The sequence below is a fragment of the Petaurus breviceps genome, unplaced genomic scaffold, assembly GCF_028583685.1.
Source record: "Petaurus breviceps papuanus isolate PSGF00001 unplaced genomic scaffold, PetGlider_PUasm1.0 38, whole genome shotgun sequence".
In the NCBI taxonomy this organism is placed as follows: domain Eukaryota; kingdom Metazoa; phylum Chordata; class Mammalia; order Diprotodontia; family Petauridae; genus Petaurus; species Petaurus breviceps.
In genome coordinates this window covers 87212781-87235816 of record NW_027186304.1, presented here as the reverse complement: position 1 = coordinate 87235816, position 23036 = coordinate 87212781, and the positions used below count along the sequence as shown (strand labels likewise).

Sequence of the window (23036 nt, the reverse complement as noted above, 5' to 3'; positions counted from 1 at the left end):
AACTGAACATAATCTTTCCAGCTGTAGTCTTATCACCTCCTTGTTGTCCTGTGTTTCTTGATGAAATCAGTCAATATAATAAGAACAGAGGTTTTACTATGTTCCAGGGATGGTGTCATGTATTGGAGAGGGGAAAAGGCAAAAACAAAGACAAAAACAAATTTGAAAATGTCCCTCTCTTCAAGAAGCATACATTCTAATAGGGGAGACAATATGTAAATAACTAAGTGCACATAAGATAACATCGGGTAGATGAAAAAATTCTGAAAGAGGATTCGAAGACATTGGTTTTCTCATCTGAGAATGGAAAGAAATTTGTTTACATGTTTTTCCTGCCTATAGAAAATTAAAAGTAGCAAATCAAGTAGACAGTGGGGATGGGGAACCAGCTAAAGGCAGAAAACATTAGGGAGAAGTGATTATTGAAAGCGTGATTACAATGGAAGAGACCAAAAAACAATTAAGAAATAGATATGACTAAAATGTAGGGGAGCCTAGGACCCTTTAACATAGTTAAAAGAATCCCTGTCTGATACTCAACAGTCCCTAAAAGCATCATTGTATTACAATTCAGTGAAATATTTAGACTATTAAGATGATCATGAATCATCAAAGATTGCTTTTTGTTGAATGTCAATCATTTATTTGTTTTGCTTCATGATAGAGAAGCAAATATATATGTGCCTATACGTATATGAATATATGTTTTATATATATATATACATATGTGTACATATCTATATTTTTCCTTCAGAAAAAATATTTACAGCAAAAGAAAATTCAGTGAAAAATATTGAGGGTAAATAGGAGTTACTAGAAAATCTTCTTAGAGATTACACCTTATCCCCAAACAGTAATGGATTGATGAAGCATTATCATGCATGGTATTCCTCACAATTTGATAGTGACTATTCTCCAGCAACCATTTCTCCATTTGATTCCCTTTTGTATTCATTCAGTCAGTTAGTAATTTAGTATTTAGTATTTAAGCATTTAGTAATCTCTTACTCTGTACCAGACACCTTGTTAAGTATTGAGGAAACAAAGAAAGGTGAAGGACAGTACCTGCTCCCATTGAACTCTCTTCCTTTTCCACCTCTGACCATACTTGACCTGAGCCCAACTCCACTTTTTTTTCAATGCCACAATTTTACTAACTTGGTGAGTGTATATTTGTTCAATCTCTTAAAGTTTTCATGACTAAGACCCTTCTAAATGTTCTGTTTTTTTCTTTTAATTTTTTTTGCAACCATAAAAATATGTTCTACTTCTGAGTCTCTCACATCTCTCCTGGCTCCTTTCCAGCGTGGTTTTTATGTTAATATTAAACCAGATGAAAATGCCTATAAATTTGCTGTGAGCAAGTGCCCTTATTCATTTTATTCAACATCATTACTAAACCTAAACAAACTTGTTCAACTCTATGAGGTAGTCCATCTAGCAAATAAGGAGAGGAAAAAAATAAACAACTCTGAAACATGAAGAATATCAATATATTTATGGGAAGGAAAAAAACAGTAAATTCATGAGCAGGAAAAAAATACCAAAAATAAAGTTTAACAGCTTTTTAGTCTTAAAGCACAATACATTTTTTCATAGAAACAAACATAATATTACCATTATATGTTTTTCATATACCATAATATGGTAAAAATTAATGCATGAGGACATTCACCATGAAGAAAATCAATGGCAATGGTGAAGCAATTAAATGAATTCATCTTCATAAGACATTTTGTCTCTATACATCCTGGCCTGCAGGAGTATTTGCCAGGATATAAAACAAGAAGATATGATTTTCATTTCAAGAGTACATAAAATGTTCAGTCTTGGTTACTCTTGTATCTACTATATATGCTATATGACCACTATGCATATGTTTACATCATTACTATTGTTTTATTCCACCTACCATTAAATACACGGTCCATTTGGGGCTATCTATTTGATCTGAAAGATTTGGAGGCATCTAATTATTTTTTTATCTACTTTTTTAGGTAGATTTATTTTTGAAAATTAAGGAAACTGTTTGCCAAAAAAATAGAAAACCAATATAAAGTGTGAACTCAACTCATGCCTAAACCTAAAAGATGAGAAAAAACTGTACAGAAATAAAATTTGAATAACAGTGGAGCTTATTTGGGTAAGTAATAGCAGACTTCGGAAAATGCAAATAGTAACAGCACAGTTTCTATTCATTTTCGGGTTATTTTTAAATGCACAAGGTGATCTCTCTGAGGTCATCCATTTTATGCTTTTAGATTTATTATATTAGTGGCATACATAAAGCACCACATAATAACATTCAGACAGAGGAAAGGTAGAACATTTATGACTATGTAATCATAACAGAAATAACTGCTAAGAAAATATAGCAATATTTAACACAGGATTTCTGAAACTCTCATATTCAAGATATTTTTTCCAATAATATCCCATGTTTTTATTTTACAGAATTTATCCAGATTTACATTTGGGGGGCACTTTAGGGGGCTACAAATAGTTGATATCTTCTATACAACAATGTTACAGCTTTATACAATTTAGAAGTACAGCATAGCATTCTGATTCATCTTTACCATCCCCTTCCAAGTGCTCTTTTTAACATTTTGCATTTCATTTGTCCTGTTCAAACAACAGCAAATACTCTGAATGCCTTCCCTCCTGGAGGATTCTGCAAACTGCAAAAGAAAAAAAAGTATGAATTATGGGCATATGTGAATTCTCATGTTCATGAGAATGTCATCATAATTTCCAAATTCTCATATAATTTCCTCCTTAGTCAAGTTAGTAAGGAAAACAATCGAATTTTCCCTTGGGGTGTGACTGGAACTTTGGGAAAAATCAAGTTTAGTATTTACCTTAAATATTCACGCATACACACACACACACATACACACACACACACACTACATTAGCCACACAGATTGCAGTAAATTTAGACGAGCCAAATATCTGTCATTCTTATTCTTATTAAATTATTCATAGAATAATTTAAAATAATTTTAATCTGGAAAATCCTTGAGAGTGAAGAAAGCATCTTTCATAAAACATTTCTTGTAAATCAATTAACAATAGAGTTGTTTTGATTTGTAATCAGCTTTTCAGGCTATGAATTATAAGCTTACAGGAGACAAGCAGTTCTGGTACTGCAGCTTCTCCAGTAATTTAAGCGCCAACTGTTATACAAGTATGATAAACCCACATGCTGCCCTAGTCTCTTGACCTTTAAACCATTGCAAGAACCTATTAACTGAGAAATGAGTAAATTACATTGGTTGATAAGTATAGGTTTTACCTTTCTGAGAAGATGCCATTCTGAAAAGACGCAGTGTAAACTTTTCTCTTGTCTACTGGCATGACATCAACATAACCACCCTGATTGCGAACTACACCAGCATGAACAGCTGCTCTGCAAATACTAGATACCTGAGGGGGTGAAAGAAAAAAATTCATCTCATTTTGCAATTAAGTTTTGCTATATTACATATGACAATGGATAGTAAAGTTAAAGGTATATTAACTAGGTAATTGACAAGGTATATTGAACATCCAAAAGATAAATCAACAAATTATATAGGTTCATGGATGTGAAGCATGAAATGATCTTCAAGGTCATCTAATCTATCTCTACTCTGCAGCCAGTCAGGGAACTAATGTCCAGAGATATGAAAAAGATGAAACAAGAAAATTCCAAGGTCAAACGATCCATAGGAATGATTGAAATGATGAAGTGGACCATCCTACAACCTAGCCATTTAGCATAGGTAGCTACTGCCTAAATGGTCCCCTGGCCAAGCAGATCCAGTGACAGAAACCAGTTAATTAAACTAGTTTATTTGCTCTTCTTTCAAGAACATTCATCATGCTTAGACTTGGGATTTTTAATTAACTCATACCAATGATATTCAGAATTAATTCTTGGTTTGGTCGTTTCATGTACTCAATCAATGCTTATTTTTTTTGGGGGGGGTGTTGTGGTACATTTGGACATGGCACTTCCTATAAGTAACAGCACAAATAAGGAAGAAAGGAAAAACAGTCACAGCTACTAGATCTCTAATGACAGGTGTTGACTGAATAGTTGGTTTGAAATGGAATACTGAAAATGTCCTATAATTACACTGGGTACAGTAGAATTTCTAGTACTTTTCACTCATTATTTTATTAAATTAGCATTTATCATTAGTTTTCACAAAAAAATATCTTGCATGACCTTCAGGTATAAACTATTTACTAATGCTTTCAACTCAGTATAATCTTCTGGGCAGCAGCATAGTGCTATGGAAAGAACAGTGGGATCTAGAATGAAAGATTAGGTGATAATGGAAAAATCAGAAGACTCTTCTCTGTTTCCTTATCTGGCTTACTCTGATGCCCCATCCTGGCATGGAGGTGACTCTGGGTACTTAAAGGCTATGCCAACACAATGCAATGTCTAGCGTGTTCTACTGTGATGGAAAACCATCAAGAAGAGGCCTAGAAACAGAATGGAATTCTGTTGACCAAGGGCCAGATAGGTTAAATGTAGAAAAGCTCATCATCAAAAGACTGGTCATTAAGTGGTTAATTTTTATAGCCACAGCAAGTCATGAAGACTATCTAGTAGGGTAGAGAGGGCATATGACATGAATCACTAATGATACCCAGGGGCTATGATCAGTGAAGTAGAATTGCCATATATACCCTTAATAATATTTTAATCATCCATTACTAAAAAAAAAAAAACCTGACAAACCACCTTCTATGAGGTAGAATTCATGTGGAAAACATTTACTGGTTGAATGGAAGATGTTTGCATTGTAAATCCCTTCAAAGTTATAAAACCAATCCTATTCCAAGAGCAGGGAAATATTAATTTTTTTTTGCATATCATGCATGCCTCTGGAAGCACAGTGAAGCATATGGACCTCTTTAGTCTTAGAATATATTCTTTAATAAGTAAAATAAAATGTGTAGGATCACAAAGGAAACCAATTACATTGAAATAGAGTTACCATAACATTTTAAAACTATGTTCACAGATAGGAGCTGAAGAACTCTTTCAAAGACTAAATAATAATCTTTGAGTTCTTCAAAGTATTTTGTGCTCAGCATTTCTCTTCTTCCAATTATTCTGCTAAAATATTTTCATAGTTGAGTGTGGTTAGACAAAACTATACATCCTTTGCTTGACGACTCCCCAATACCCCTAAACAAGATGATAAAACCTTTGCCCTGTGCCCTCATGAATCTTTAATCCTTACTTCATTGATTTAGATTCCTTCTTTTTTTACTTTCCACACATATGGTCTGTCTCATGAGCATTATACATGAACATAAACATTTCTTCCACAATTACACAACCTTACTTTATTGCTACACTCTGAACTTTCTGTTATCTTTTGGTATTTAACCTATCAGAGAATCTAAATGTCAAACTCTTTAATTATTTCTCCCCTTTGGTAATACAGTGAAATAGCTGCTATCTACAAATGTACATCATGACTCTGCAAAGGCATTTTAATCATACTCTTAAGCCTCTCACTCAAGTAATATTTGCATTCGATATAATTCATAAAAGATGGGATTAACAGTAATTCAGCACACATTTCACGATTTATCCTGTTCTGTTAGAAGAGAATTATCAACATTTTCCAAAGGCAATAAAAAGTGCTTGGATATACCATTCATTAAACTTTAAGCACTTTAAAGTATTCTTAAGCAATTGTCTCTCCTATGCTTGGGCAGCTGGTATGCATTCCTGATCAAGTTCAAAGGTCAAAAAGGATTTTCTCTTCATAACCAGTCTTCACCAGAACAAAGATGCACAGTGTGAAAACAATGAGGAATTTATAGTGGAAACAATGGCACTCACTTATATTGAACACAGAGAATTTGCAATTAACCAGAATGAAAGTCCAAAATCCTTCTGCAAGAATTAAATGTGTGAACGGTATCTACATATATAGTGAACAAAGGCAATTCAGTTTATAAAAAGATAGACATAAATATAGAGCTGAAATGAATTTCAGAGCCCCTTGATTTTACAAATGAGTAAACTGAGATCCATGGAGTTTAAATGACTTTCCCAAGGACACAGAGTTCAGGGCCAGAGGCAGGAAAATTGTTTTGCCTCTTATGAGTCTCTGGGCTTTTACCTGTTACCTCATGGCCCTAACCCTGATGTCTTTTACACTATTTAAAATGAGACTGTGCTCCTTGGTAGCGAATGGCATATTTTAAAACTTGTTGCTGAATTTTCTTATTTATAGGGTTCTCAATTTCTCTATCTCAATTTTCCAGCTGAAAAGAATTGAGCTTATACTATGTGCAACCAATTCATTTTAGTGGAATACTATGAGAATGGTAGAGTTTTTATCAATTGTAACCTTAAGGAGACAGATATTTCTATAAAAGAAAACTTTATTTAGGAAACCAATACATGAAAATACTTCAATATAGAAATAATAAAAGTTTTTTGATTCAGGTATATTTTTAAAAATTCATAATTAGTCTCGTGAGAGATGCTCAACTGAACTTTTTCAACTTATAGAGAAATTTGGAATTTTCAGCTAGAGGCCATATTTTACTAATCAACAATCCAGAAAACTGCTACAGACATAAATAAGCACACCCCTAAAAGATTTCCAAGCAGCCTAGTTAATAAGAAATGTACATTATTCATAAGAAGTGGCTGAGTCACCCACCTTCTGTTTATACCCAAATACAGTTAATAAAAATATGGGACCATATAATAAAGATAAAAGATGCAATGGAAAGTAGAACACAGATGAGAATAGAGAGAGTAATAAGAAACCTATGAATCTCTTTAATTGACCAGGAAAAAGAAAAGGTAAGCTATTGCCCAAAGATTATATTATTAGCTATTAGGCAGAACTGGAACAAAACCCAGCTCTCAGTTCCCAATTTGGTACTTTTTTCTATCCTCCCATAACTACAGGAAACATAAAGAGAAAGAAGAATGTCCTTCTACACAAACACACACACACACACACACACACACACACTGCAATTATCTGGGATATGTTCTTTATAGAGTTTTTCATTCTCTGAGAATGATAAATTTTTCAATTCAATACATTCAGGATGTACTAAAAGTCAGTGCAATTTTGACCTATTAAAGTATAAAACTGTACTAAGACTCTTTGGGAAAACCTGTTATTTACAGAATTTGTACAGACAAGGCAAAATCCTGCGGCATAATGATAGTAACAAAAGACACATTGGAAAAATTAGGCTGAGGCTGGATAATTAAGAGCTTTTGAAATCTTAGAAGGTTACTTAGGTAGAAAAATGGACCCATTAAGATGGTTTTAGAAGAAGAATAAAATAAAAAGAGCTTTGTTCTGGTGTAGAGGTGTTGTGTGTGTGTGTGTGTGTGTGTGTGTATGTGTGTGTTTAGATTAGAATAAAGTATAGAGAAGGAAAAGGAGTAATAGTCCAGGTAACAAGGATAGTAGCAGTGGAAACAGAAAGATGGTGAGGAAGGTAAGAAGATAGCACCAATAGAACTTGGTGACTGATTGTATAGAGAATGAGAGGTGTCAAAAACGACTGCTACTGTTGGACAAGTAAAACATTACTAGCCTAATAATCATCAGAAGATAAAACATCTATCCCCAGTTCTAATCCTCAGTAGCTATGTGACAGGGGACAAATTACTTCTCTTCTTTGGGCATTCAGTTTCTTCATCTGTATAATGAAAAATATTGTCTAACTTTTAGCTTTAACATTCTAGGAGATTAACAAGATAGATGAAGTTTTCATGATATTCATTGCTAGAAAAAACAATCTTCCTCAATTATTGTTTATGTGACTTATAATTGCATAAAATCTATAATATGTCATAAAGACCCTCCATCTACAAGTTTCAAGGTAGCAGTTCTCTCCTCTTTGGAACTGCCTTCAATTTATGCATATGGGGGTTAACCAAGCTTATACTTTTCATCGTGGGCAAGCAAACCACCTTGTTGTAAACCCTGTATGTAGCTTGCTTACCTTTGATTCTGCAACTTACCTAGAATGCCTTCATTATACCTTTTAGCTAAATTGTATTTCAAAACTTGGTCTAAGTATTTTTTTTCCTGCCATGACAGCTCCACAGCTAAGCCTCCTTAACCCTAGTTACACCATTCATTTCTACATACCTCATCTGTCTGTTCTTTTTAGGTATTATCTTGTATCCTCCATTGGAATCTAGGCTCCTCATATGTCATAATAGCAATAAAAGTATTATTAATACATGATAAATTTCATTTTCCCCTAGCATGTAAACACCAAGAAATGACCTGTTTTGTTTTCCTTCCTAATAACCTCACAGGAAAGTTTTCTTTATGAGCCAGGGAATAACTGGGTAACAAAAAAGTGATTTTTTTTTTAAGTTTGACTCTACGTTCTTGGTCTTAGCCAAACATAGATTAGTTCAATCCTCAGGAATAAATAGCTTAGTAAAAGGAGGAGAGTATCTATAATCAGAAAACAATTATGAATGAATATTTATTTTGTAACTGATGTACACTTGCTTAAAATAGATGTAATTATTTAACCTATAATTTTCCCCTTGCTTTGCCAGGTGAAAATAAAAAAGGTAGTACTATAAAGTTCATATGCATAACTACTTTAGAGTTAGATGAATTAGGCTACTTACATCATAATAAATTCGAGTTCCAACTACACGAGCATAGTGTGGGTTCGCTTGCATGCAATTGCGAGGACAGTATACCCTGAAAAATACATTTTATAAATACATTTTGTAAAGAAAATACATTTATAGATAAAAAATAACAAAAAAAGTAACCCTATACATATTTATTTTTCTTTCCTATTCATTTTTATGAAACATGACAAGTGTGTGAATCTGACAATAGAGATGATTTGTCCAAACTTTCCCTAGAGTTTGGTATAAATGTATTTTTTTCCCAGTTTTCTCCTACTTCTGTGGGTCAAGAAAACAAACAAAAAAATACCAAATTTCCTGCATGTTATTCAGGAAGTAGCTTCCCCATACATCTTTGGAACTTAATAGGTTTTAAAAAATTCATTAAGAATATAAGCTAGGAAGCAATTCAGAAACTTCTGCCCGCCTCACTCATGGCCTAGAGATGTTATATGCGTCAGTTTAAAGAGACTTTGCAGGTCTCTACTGCTTACACAAACACTATCAGTGCTCAAGTAACCACTCCAAGTTAAAGATGGCCTATACTTTTTCAGCTCAAAGAGTTGTCAAGGGCAAAGAAAGTTCCTTAGGCATGCCCCAATTTGAATTTTTCAAAAGAGAAATATAAAAAATGGCCAAAATTCAGCAAACATACTTCTTATAGACAGGCAAAGACATAACATCAAAACAATGAAGGAAATTCTTATAATGCCAAAGACTTTGCTAAAAAAAATAAAAAGAGTAATACCTTGTCAGAAAATGATCACATGTAATTTAAATATTTTTTTTCCTTTTTTTGGAGGGCAATTGGGGTTAAGTGATTTGCCCAAGGTCACACAGCTAGTTAAGTGTTAAGTGTCTGAGGCCGAATTTGAACTCAGGTCCTCCTGACTCCAGGGCCGGTGCTCTATTCACTGCACCACCTAGCTGCCCCTAATTTAAATATTTTAGATAATGCTTTCAAATATTCTCCCTCAAGAGGAATGGCTGATTAATTTTTCAGATTGAAATAGCACTTCTCTTCAATACATGTACATTCACTTGTGTGTGTGTGTGTGTGTGTGTGCATATACACAAAACTTTAAGGTAATTTTAAAAGTAAAATGTAATAATATGAGCTAGTTTGGGGACTTTGGGTTGGAAAGTGAATTTTTAGAAACCTGTAGGGAGATATTCTGTGATATCTCCCATAATGAATGTCCCACTAGAAGAGTTATTTTGAGGAAATGAGGCACTGAATGACATTTTCTTTCTAATTCACTATGTATTTATCCAAACAAACAATTACTAAGTACTACTAGGACAAGTCACTGGGGAAACAGAAATAACTCAGACATAGACCCCAGCTCTTAAATAATTTACAAAACAATGGTGGTAGGGAAGAAAGAGTAAACAAATAATCATGGTACAAAGGAGAGTGATATGAGAAGAATTTGCTCCACAGAATTTGAAGATGAAATCGCTTTTACTTGTGAGGTGAAAAGTATACCAATGTTTTAGAAGGAGGTAGCATTGGAGTTGGGTCCTAGAGGCTGGGGGAGTCTATTTTAGTCTTGGGCTAAGTAAAGCGACATAGAGACAGAAGAAAGAAAGATGTGAAAGTAGGAAATGGCTGATTCATTGGGCAGTGAGACTATTCAGAATCTGAAAGCAGATTTTACTCTGTTCTCTTTGCGTTTAGTGTTCAGATAATTCTGCTTTGGTTGGGTGAATGCTGGTTCCTTGACAAAAGGTTCAATGTACAATGCATGAAAGCAGTGTCTCCTCAGATTGAAGTGGTCATGTAAACTGTAGCTCATGTAAGCTTCTACGGGGCAAGGATTACTTTGCTTCACAATAAAGAAGGTGTATAAGAAAGGCTTAATGAACTGAGTTACTTCTCCTGCAGAGGTCATACTGGCTTGTTTGCAAAATCTTAATAGGAACATAACACATGATAAAAAAATCACTAAAAAAATAAATTACAAATGAATCTTTTTAGATAACAGTTAAATATTTAAAAAATAAAAGTTTTCCAAAGGCAAAAAGGGGAAAATATTTTATTTCAGCCAACTACCATTTTATAATATACCTGTATAAGGAAACTTCCTGACAGAAGACATACCATATAATTCTTAATATAGTCATAAAATATCAGCATGCTAATTTTTAAGTGAAGTATGAGGCCTCCCTTGATTTAAAAAAGTACCACACAGTCCAAAGTGATAATTAACTCCAAAAGTAAATAAGATTTTGACATTATTGGCAGTTTACATATTTCATACATTGGTATTATGAAAGAGGACTATTACTTGCCTTAAAAGTTTATCAGATTATATTAGACCCTTCCTTTGTGTAGTTATACTTTGGGAAACATTATATGACTCATCATATTTTTTAAAAAATTGTTAATGAACTGTTTTATAACTGAGGTCTTCAGTATTCTGGTGGTACTCCATTTATAATTATCATTCTTATAAAGAGCAGATAGGGATTTATGCAAATAAAGTAAATGATACTTACAACTTTATAAAATATATAACACATGTTTGATTCTCCTTAACCTTAGGTTTTCTTATGCTAAAGTTTTTAAAAGTTGAAAATTTTAGATTCAAATTTCAATAGAACAAAACAAGTTTCTCCATCATCAAGATTACAATGACTGAGTGGCAGTCTAAAGAAATCATTTCAATGTGTGTCCCAAAGTGGCATAAATTTGTCATTTAAAGAAATTACCCCTTAACTTGTTTATTTTGTTATTTCTTTAGAATAAATTACAGGTAAGGAAAGCCTTCAGGGAAGGGAATGACTAGGGGTTAAAAAAAAAATCAAAGAACAGTGAAGCCACCATCATTTAAGACTTTCAACTTTGTTGGAATGATTTCAAAACCCGACTGCTTCAGAGTACTCAAAATAGTCCAAGATAAAACTGATTGTAGCTAAACAGTACTTCAGTGGTTGCGCAATATTTATAACTACGCAGAGAGTCAAGACAGTCTTCAATATTGATGCCTTCTCTGCTACCCACAAGGTGCTCCACCCACCCAAATATGAAGTTAGAAGTACCAAAGAGCATGAGTCTTCTTTCTTTTTGATGTTATTTTCCCCCCAAAGAATCTAAAGGATGATGGCTTTTCTAAGGTTACCCGCAATATTATGAATGCAAAAAAAGGAAGGATTACTTAACTAAAATGTACTTGTTTTTTACCTGACTCTCCCATTACTTTAGTAACATATATGATGTGATTACAATGTAACAAGATGACCTTTCTTCTCTGGTTTATAGAAGTTATACTGTACAGCACATATCCTTCAACTTAGTCTCAGAGTACTGCAGCCTTTGCAAAGGATGCTTTTATTAATGATAGAATGTCTTTTGAAGACATAAAATTAATAAAGTAAATCTGATTCAAAAATTCATATGATATGTAAAACAAGCTGAGATTATAGTTTAAATATTTCAATCACAAGACAATCCAAAGAACGCATGATGAAAAATACTTTCCACTTCTAGCAAAAGAAATGATGTTGTCTGAATGCAGATTAAAGCATACTATTTTTCCTTTTCTTTATTTTTCTTGTGTTTTTTGTTATTGTTGTTCTGTTTTATTCTGTGTTTTCTTTTAATGTCACTAATATGGACATTTAAAAAAAATCAATCAGTAGCTAAAACTAATCACCTACCTATGTAATCATTATGAAGTGGCCCAAAGAGCTTCTTTCTTTTGGCATACAAAAGATTTATAGATATAAGTAGATAATTATAATTTATCTGGTCTAATTCAGAAATATTTACTAATCCGTTAATTAGGTTTAATGAATTAAAGAAAAACAATCACAAAATTGTGAACTTTATTTCAATTATGTTTGTACTTTTGAACAAAACATTTATCCTCCATATTAATGTTTGCATCTTCAGCAGAATATCTCTAACCTAAAAATCTAAGTAGCATGTATATTTGGGGGGGGGGTTGATATTTACTGTAGAAGTTAATTCAATTCAAGGAATATTTATTAAATACATTTTAAGTACATGTACATAGTATGCATTTAATAAATATTTGCTGGATTAAACATGAATGAAAAACTCTCAACACTGAGATCTTTTGCACAAATACCACTTTTCATTCTTTAGAATGTAAGCTCCATCAGGGCGCTAAGTATTTCTTTTTTGTCCCCTATATAATAACTATCCCAGAGTAGGTACTTAACAAGTGCTAGTTGATGACCTTTTTATTTTCCCCACCTAAACTTTAGAAGAGGATAATGGGCATTTATACTTCCTGGTTGTTTTGTAGCAAGAATTAAATTTGATTGTATTTTGGAATTTCAAAATACAGAAAAAATAATTAAGTTAAAGATAGTATGGTGAAACAGTTAATCTTATATAGCAATTAAATAATTTTCAAAAACAGACTATATATGTAGTCATATCTATTTTTGTAACATGGCAGCTAGGTGGTATAATAGATAGAATGCTAGGTCTGAAGTCAGGGAGACTATTTTCATGAGTTCAAATCCGGCTTTACACATTTTCTAACTGTGTGACTCTAGGCAAATCACTTAACCCTGTTTGCCTCAGTTTTGTTATCTGTAAAATGAACTGGAGAAGGAAATGGTTAACCCCTCCTACATTTTTGCCATGAAAACCTCAAATGGCACCACAAAGTGTCAGACATGACTCAACAACAATAACAAATGCCACAGAAAACCCATCGATCCAAAAGCATACATTTATCTCCTACTATGTGTATGAAAGGCACTATGGTAAAGAGAAATATGAAATAGCTCCTGCCCTCAACAAACTTTACAATTTATTAAATGGATCTATAGAATGAGGGAGAGTAAGGAACAGATAATTACTCAATATTGTGACCCTAGATGATTAGATGGGATAATGAATGGTGCCCTTAACAAAAATAATGTGTAGAAGAGTGGTTGCTTTGATGGAAAAAAAAATAATGAGTTCAGTTTGGAGCATACCAAATTTGAGACAAGTCATCCAATTTGAAATATCCAAAAGTCCATTGGTGATACAAGACTGGAACTCAGAAGATATTTGGCAGTATATATAGATGTGGGAGTCACCTGAACATAGATGAAAATTACACCTATAGAAGATAATAAACTCACAAACATAAAGAGTGTAGAGAAAGACACAGTTCAAAGTTGTTATACAGATAATGATCCAGCAGAAGAAAACAAGTAGAGGTTAGACAGGGAAGGGAGGAACCAATGGAGAAGTGTCACAAAAACCCAAAGAGAAGACAGTGTCTTTGTGGAGAGGTCATTCAATAAATGGCACCATATGGAATAGTCCTACAAATTCTAGGTCTCACATGACAGAAAAAGAATTATCTTAATTTTCCAGTAGGTTTAGGGAAGTACTCTAATAATGCAAAAAGGTTCAATGTGTATGTCCCCAAGTACTACCTATAGAACTATAGCTACAGGTCCATATGGCTTGTGAGTTCCATGGTATACATTATGGACAGTCTAGGAGACATCAGAGCGATGGACAATCTCAATAATCACAACAAAGATATGTACAACTCTTCCATGGTAACTTCCAAGAACTAGAGCTTTCTTGTGCTTTATACAATACAGAGCTTTTAAAGTGGACATTAAATTACAATAAAAAGAAATGATAGTAACAACATTAGAACAACAATACCCACAAAAATTATATAGTGCTTCCTATGTGCCAAGGACTGTGCTAAGTGTTTTGCAATTAGTATGTTATTCTGTCCTCATAACAACCCTGGGTGATAGGCACGATGATCTCCACTTTACAGATGAGGAAACTGGGGCAGACAGACACTAAGTGTCCCAGATCCAAAGCCCATGGTCATACAGTTAAGTGTATGAGGCAAGATACAAACTCAGGTCTTCTTGACTCCAGACCCAGTACTCTACCCTCTGAATCATTTAGCTGCCTCTGGGTAACAATAAAATTTAACAGTATTTATACTATAACATACTAAAAGTAAAAATAATTCTTTTCTAAATTTTATTTTAAAAGCAATTGGGGTTAAGTAACTTGCTCAAGGTTACACGACCAGTTATTTTTGTGTGGGTGCCGAGTATCTGAGGCCGGAACCGATCCCGGGTCTCCCGATGCTGGGGCCGGCACTCTTACTCACTATACCACCTGGCTGCCCCTTAAATAATTCTTGAATTCGAGAAATGTTCATGGAAACTTTCTAAGTTTATAAGTTACAGAGAAGGTGCCAACCTGCAGTGATAGATGAAGTTCCCTCATGGGGCAGTTGCCAGTACTACTAGAATCACAGATCCAATCCCAAATTATCATCACATTTTCAAGAACATTACCTTGGACAGTGAGAAGCAGGCTTGTGAAATGGGCATAACTGTTCCACAGTTGTTTCACAAGTGACGGCTTGAACTAAAGAAATTCAAATACAAATCAATAAATGCACAGGAAAAGTATCACAAATCAATAGTATTAAAATTAGGTTAAAAACATAAATGCTAACCTGTCACTTTAGAGACTGTGAAGGAATTAGCAGATTGATATTTACTAAAGACAAAAAAAGAGAGAATGAATCAATAGTTTTCTTAGGTATATCAAGACTATCATTAATACTGATAATAGTTACTAACATAACCTTTATCAAGTTTCCTGCTAAAATGTAAGTGAATTACATAATGTACAAAAATCATCCAGATATGTCTGGGAATTCTCAATGGGGATATTTAACACAACATAAAGAATAATTCAAAACAATAAATTACATGTAAAATGAAAAGTTTAGGATTATCTTATTCATACTAAGTTCATGAGATATCAAAAGTAAAATTCTTTTTAATATTCATTTTAAAATGTGTTTAACAGAATAAAAATAATGTATATTTGTGAACTTTCACTACAAAGGAGAACCAAAGTTTACTATAAATCTCTAGCATACTGTAATGAAAATCTTTTTACAGTCTTATCACAAGGATGATATAACAACTTTATGTAATTGAAATAGCATCAACTTTGGAATTGAGTCTTCTGTTTAAGTACTGACTAAGTATTTAATCAATATAGTCTCTAATACTATAACACAATTCATATTATTTCTTAGGCCATATCAGTATGTTCTGAAAAGTTAGATAAAGTTTTTTGACAGTGAAATTATTCAAAAACCTCTTGATATGTTTTTGACAGGTAGGTACAAATTTTGTATAAACAGGTTATTGCATGAATGTAATATGAAAATGATAACAATTGATTTCATATCACACTTTAGTAGGACTTTTCACAATTTATGTCATTGCATTTCAGATCTCAAGTTGTATGCATTAAGTAAAATGTGTAATGGGAAGAAATCTATATTAAATCAATCTCAAATATCAGATTTCTTAGGAACTTCATGCAGGTCTACATTCTTTTAAGTAAATCCAATATTTTCACAATGAGATATGAATATAACAAATGAAAGCATTTTTGCCTTATAAAAGCTTCCATTAAAGATTTCATTAAGTATCAAACTTCCCTAGTAAGCAAAAAATAGCTTTTAATTAACCCAATTTTCAGAGATATAGTTATACTGAAAAGAAACAATAAAATGCCATATAGAAAAAGTGCTTTAGGTTAATTATGAAAAAAATTAACTCCCTAAACCTTCATTTCTATCTACCTCAATACTGCATAGTATTCAATATTACATAGTTACCCTCTTCCTCCAACCTCCACCAAAAAAAAAAAAAACTCTCAATTTTACATAAATGAAATATCAACTACTGAACACAGACAAATATTTCAGGGTGGGGGGAGGGTTTGGGAGTGAAAATACTCTATTATAAGCATTAACATAAAAAGAAAACAAAATTCTATTCTGCGAATGAGGGTGATCTATTTTTAAAAAATCAGTACTAATGATGATAATTACTAACATACAATACAGCAAATCTCTGAATCTGCCTATATCCCCAAATGAAAATTTGTACAAAATATACTCTAATTATTAAGTACTATATCTAAGGAACTTTTATGGGTGAGTATTTTAATCCTATGTGAATGGAGTAAAAATAGAATTGCATTGTATTTCATGAAGAAAATATTATTATGAGACCATAAAAATTTTCACAACATACCCTGTAGGAAAGAAAAAAAAAACCTCTTTGCGAATTTATTTCAGAAGCAGTACTTTATTCTATCTTCTACACTACATACATATAAATATATATTCAATATTTTATAATGTGTTACTTGCTTTACTAAGAATAAGAACCTAAAGTTAAATCAATAAAAATGAATATGTTGCACTAAATGTAAATGGACACAAAGATTATAATAAATTCTGCATGATAAACAACTTGTAATTTTATCACTGGAATTTTAAAACTGTCAAGTCTATTAACATCTATCATTTCACATCTACCACATCTATTAATCTTTTATGTCTCATTAATATATTGAAGAAAACTTTTTGTTGCTGTTGTATATGGAATTCTAACTAGAGCTGAAAACAGAAGCAAGGAAATACTAAAGGACTTCTCTAATGATATTTTATGCAAGAGTTTTAACTCAAATGGTATCCAAATAAGTTATGGTTAAGTTTTTAAAAAAAATTTTGCATGGCTATAAATGAAACCTCTGGGTATTTGCACTTTTAAGATAGCACATTATTAGTAAAATGTTGAAAACAGCATAGTGAATAGAGTCCTGGACTTGGAATCATGGAACACTTAAGTTTCAGTTCTGCCTCCAACCTTTCCAAGATGCACGATCTTGTCATCCAACCTCTCTCAGCCTCAGTTTCCTCCTCTCTAATATGAAGAATCCAATGTCTTTTAAGATCTCCGGTAGCTCTACATCTATGATCCTATGATCCAAATGAAAAAAATCTTTCCTAAAAAAAGACAGATCTAAAACAAAAAAAGTAATTCTTTCCAAAGAAGATATTTTCCAGATAACATGCTTCTTTTATGGAATTTTTCCCCAAACTACTCTATATTCTACATTATGGGAAAATGATGCTCTGATAAAAGATATAAAATTATGGTAAAAATCATTCATCACTACCAGTTCTTCAATATCTTGAATGCCAATATATTACATATGTAGCAAATAGAACATCTTAGATATTACATTGAAAAGAGTATACCTGAACCTATGACAGTCTATAGGGATAAAAATCTTTTGAAAATTGACTTTATTCATACATAAAGTAAATTCATTAAAATGTTTCTGAATATATAATTATTGTCATCATGAAAAGCAAAATATGTAACTTAATTTTTTTTTGCTTTTTGGAAGGGCAGTTGGGGTTAAGTGACTTGCCCAAGGTCACATGGCTAGCAAGTGTTAAGTGTCTCAGGATGGATTTAAATTCAGGTCCTCCTGACTCCAGGGCCGGTGCTCTATTCACTGCGCCACCCAGCCACCCCATAACTGTTAATTTTCAAAATAAATTTTAAAAATCTAAATCTGAAGTCTTAAGTATAAATTTTAAATTTAAAACATGAGAAGTTTGGGGTGGCTAGGTGGCACAGTGAATAGAGCACTGGCCCTGGAGTCAGGAGAACCTGAGTTCAAATCTCACCTCAGACACTCAACACACTTACTAGCCATGTGACTTTGGTCAAGTCAATCCCCATTGGCCTCCAAAAAGAAAAAAAATGACAAGTTTTCTTTCAAATAAATTTTGTAAAAATATCATACTTTGCTACTTAAATTAAGTCTGTATATTTTCCTATGTCTGAGAAGAACCTTGTTCTCAAAATGAATTTCTGATCATGAGTTCAGAAGTTTGGTCATAGTAGTGGACATGTGGATTCTAGTTTTACACAGATAACTATTTCTGATAAAGATATTTCTGTTAAACATAAAAGTATCAGGTTATCCTATAAACACAATTTAAAAATAAATTTTACAATTTAGTGTTATATAGATAATATGACATAACCATGGATAGAGAAATTAAAGCAGCTGTTCCTCAAAATGAAAAACCTAATTTATCTTCTAACCTCTTTAAAAAATAGTTCCTTAATGTTCAACAGAAAAAAGTATATTCTTATTTTTAAAATTTTTTGTACACTTCTGCAGCCAGATTTCCACCAAGTAGCTAGTCTATGGATACAGATGCGTGTACACACACATACACACACACACACACACACACACCTACATGTAGAGGAATCAACTTTACAGTAGCATTTCAGCATACCTAAGTTTGAAAATAAATAAAATGCTATTTAACATAGAGAAGAAAATTTCCAAAAAAAAATTCTATTTATAACATACAATAATTTGATTCTAAATAATTTTTTCACTTACCCAATTGACTGAACACCATTTCTATAGGATTTAATGAAATAATGTTTTCTTCCTTGTCTAGTGATATCTACCCAACCACCATCATTGTCTATTATTCCATAATGTATTGCAGCTCTACAGATGCTTGATTGCTTGGGGGGAAGAGAAAGGGAAAAGCAAAGGGTAAATTATTTCCATGATGAAAAACTACCACACTTTAACATTGAAAAGAACATGAAACTGTTTATATGACTTGAGAAAGAACAATGGATTCACACACCAAAATTATCAGATATATGTAACCTTCATTTTAAAAATTTTAGTGTCTGTATATTTATAGAAATTTTTCTCTTTAATTCTAATTAATAGATATTTATTAAGTGCTTATGCTAGGCACTGGGGATACAAACAAAACAAGCAAAAATCTCCGTCTTCTAATATCTTCCTTCTATCATTTCACTTGCTTTAAATATCAAATTGTTAAGTAATTGTATTTATTATATTTACCATTTCATAATGTACACTTCCAATAACTTTGGCTTTGCTGTCCAAGCAGCCAGCAGGGCATTCATATCTAAACAGAACAGTTGAAAAGAAGTTAAATTGCCTGTATTTGAAAATTATTTTGTATTGTTCTACATAAAATCTTGAGAACAAAATATAAAGGGTACCTATTACATGTCGTTCCTTTGCACTGGTCCCTTAATCTCACTTCACAAGCAACAATTTGAGCTAAAGATAAGAACAAACCATCACAAAAATATCTGAAGTAAGAAAATGAGATCAAAAGTTTTACTTAAGACAAAAGATCATTTTGATTTAAAAACGTTTAAATGTCTGCAAGCAAATAGTTGAATCTTTTGTGAAAATATCCATCCTATAACCAAAAATTTCAATCCTGTATAAAACATGAGGATTAAATTCCATTATCAAGTAGTAACATCAGAAGGAAATCTTTAATTAAATATATTTCAGAATTCCAATGTATCTGTTATCTCAATTATAGGTATACACCCCCAACCGAATAGCCCATACATAATCCATCTATAGGTTCTTAGTCTGTTAAAGTCCTTTCATAAATTCTCTAGAGAAGAATCATTCAATGTACTAAAAGGTCTTCTCTGGATCTTTTATATTATATAGGTATTACAATAATACTTGTATTTTTTCATTGTCTGACTACTCTCCTTACCATAGGCTCCAAGATCGCCCCAGTTTCTTTTCCAGTCAAACATATCCTGGATTATTATGTATTTCATTCTTTCATTTATTATAAAACCTATTTTGAAATTCATTCTTCTACACACATATTACATATATGTTTAATATATACCATAATATATATAATGTCACACACATATATTGTCAGAAAAAAACAGAGTTCAGTATCTATAATCTGAGCTATGCCCATTTGAAAAATGAAAAATAAAAGATATGGATGTCAATGGCACTCAATATAGCATTCTTATGGTTTCAATTTTATGACTCCAATATTTTATAGTTGATGCTACATAGATATGAATCATCTACCACCACAATCTCAGATGAATCAAAATTGCAAAGGACAGTGGAAAGAAAAGTGGAGGATCTAAGTTGGATACAGGATATCACCAAATCAAAACAATTATAAAGTCCATCATTAAGTCCATGTATGACCAGAACCAGAGGTGAGTCAATCACAAACAAGGCATGAATCCAACATGTTGGGTAGACCCTATGAAAAACACTCTAAATTTTAAAGTGTTTTTCATATGTTGGTGCTATTATTTTGGTAAACAGGCACATCAGGAAGTAGGTAGTAATTGTACAAAATGAAAAATTACAAATATATTTTGAGCTTTACCAGTGGAAGAAATCTCCATACTAATGGAAAGCATCAAAGGTTTTTTTTTTAATTCCAATGTAATCATTCCCTCTAATACAAAGGAAAAGGTCTTACACATTTGCTGTGTACTTATAACTTCATTTCTGTTACTGTCATCAGCTCTCGTTTGAATCTGAGGATCATACACTTGTGACTGCTGTCGTTCAATTTCATTTGTTTCTTCTGGTTCATGAGGAGAAAAATGCCTTTCTGAGCCTTCTATTAGAATGAATCAAAGAGAGAGAAAAAAAGCCCACTTTACATTTATATCAATTCCAGAAACTTGCTTTGTAAGGATATTTTTGTAAGGATGTTTTTACAAATACTGAGTAAATCTGGGGAAAAACTAGCTGGAAAAAAAGTTATTGCTCAATTGTAGTTATTGAGATACAATATAGTAAAGCAGAAAAAGAATTAAAACTATAATCAACTTAGAGAGACCTGAGTTCAAATCCTGCTTACAAACGATACATGTAGGGGCAAGTTGCTCAGCTTCTATAAACTTTATCTGTAGAACATGGACATTCAAATAGTATGGTAAACTTTACATATATCTTCTCATTTTATCCCCACAATAGCCCTACTTAGAGTGTCAATTTTCAGAGTTACAGAAAGTTTCCAGATGTGGGAAATATTTAGGACAGAGGTGTCAAACAAGGTGCTTGTGTTCTATATGTAGCCCATAATCCTCCCACATGGAGCCCAAAACAGATGAAAATGTAATTGGGAAGTATTTCACAAAACAAATAATAGCAATATAATAACATATAATAACAATAATAATAAAATATTTCATTTTAAAAGTGAGTCAAAATGAGGACTACATTGATCCTTATTTATGGAGTAATGGCTCCCTTTCTATTTAAGTTTGATATCACTAATTTTGAACAAAAAGAGAGTAAGGAATGGGCACTAGAAAAGAAGAAGCGCTTGTGCCTAAAATGCAACTAAGTGACAGTGTGGATAGAGCACTGATGTGGAGTCAGGATGTCCTAAGTTTAAATCCTACCCCAGACACGTGTGACTCTGGGCAAGTCACATCCTCTGTATGCCTCAATTTCTCCATCTTAAACTAGGAAAAAATAACAATCATGCCTACCTCCCAGAGTTGTTGTGATAAAATGAGATATTTGTAAAGGGCTTTACAAACCAAAGTCCTGTGTAAATCCTCTTGATTATCATCATTATTATTATTTTTAAAAGTCAAGAAACCAGGAAAATTCATTTTGACTTATTGTGCTCCTCTAGCTAAAAAAGTCTAACCGTAAATACCTTAAACCCTCCAAAAGAATAATCCAAAAAGGGTTTCATCTACATCCTCACTACTACTCACCCTTCACTATTCTTAATGTTTGGTGAGTAGCAAAAATGTAGAAGGAAAGTTATGTGTACAAAAATATCAGGTTATATTCCTTGTAAAAATGAGTATGTTGGGGGTGGCTAGGTGATGCAGTGATCAGAGCACCAGCCCTAGAGTCAGGAGGACCTGAGTTCAAATCTGGCCTCAGACACTTAACACTTAACTAGTTGTGTGACCTTGGGCAAGTCACTTAACCCCAATTGCCCTCCCCCCAAAAAAAACGAGTATGTTATGAATTATATTTTAAAATGACAATTTGTTTTTTTTCTAAAGCTGTTTAAATTCTATATCCATATTTTATTTTAAAGATAGGAAAGCATATTTTCACAAATCCTTCAATAGAATCTAAATTCCTTGAAGAAAGGGGTTGTTTTATTTCTGTCTTGGCACAGTGCCAGCAGTCACTTAATAAATGTGTATTTAATTGAATTGAAATAACATAATCTGTTAACTTCTGTGTGGGCTTTTTTATTTCAGGGAAAGGGAGTGTGGTAGGGCAGTTTAGGGCCCAGTATCAGGAAGAGCTGGGTTCCAGTGTCTGTCTCTAATACCACTTTGTGACCACAGCAAATCACTTAACCTCTTTGGCAGGCAGCTATTAGGGCTGCAAGTTATAGACCCAGGGAGATTGCAACATTGACAAAAATACAGGCTTTTAATATTGGTTTAAATAAATGTTTCAACTCATTCATTTTATAGCACCTTTTTATTAGATAAATCTGACTTTTTTTTTTGCTAACTCTACTTCTACTCAGAACTTCTCACAATTCTTTAAAAGGCAAAACTTTTATAACTGATGCTTATTCCTTGTAATATTTCAACACTAAAAATTCTGTATTCTTATTCCTTGAGTAAAGGGACATGCAGAGCCATTTTCTGGCCTCAGTACACTAAAATATATACTGTA

At 32.7% G+C, this 23036-nt stretch overlaps 1 protein-coding gene across 2 annotated transcripts in view; it reads right to left on the bottom strand.

Annotated features, from left to right (window-relative positions):
• Positions 1-1479: 1479 nt before the first annotated feature.
• Positions 1480-23036, bottom strand: part of CRISPLD1 (cysteine rich secretory protein LCCL domain containing 1) — a 47138-nt gene continuing 25581 nt past the window's right edge. For both annotated transcript variants that reach the window (XM_069100143.1, XM_069100142.1), the window contains 9 exons: positions 20845-20988; positions 19577-19637; positions 19413-19479; positions 18927-19057; positions 15136-15179; positions 14972-15044; positions 8651-8726; positions 3299-3429; positions 1480-2681 (listed from right to left, as the gene is read on the bottom strand). In XM_069100143.1, coding sequence (XP_068956244.1) covers positions 2630-2681; positions 3299-3429; positions 8651-8726; positions 14972-15044; positions 15136-15179; positions 18927-19057; positions 19413-19479; positions 19577-19637; positions 20845-20988 — 779 coding nt within the window. In that variant the 3' untranslated portion in view covers positions 1480-2629. The remainder of the gene's footprint in view (positions 2682-3298; positions 3430-8650; positions 8727-14971; positions 15045-15135; positions 15180-18926; positions 19058-19412; positions 19480-19576; positions 19638-20844; positions 20989-23036) is intronic.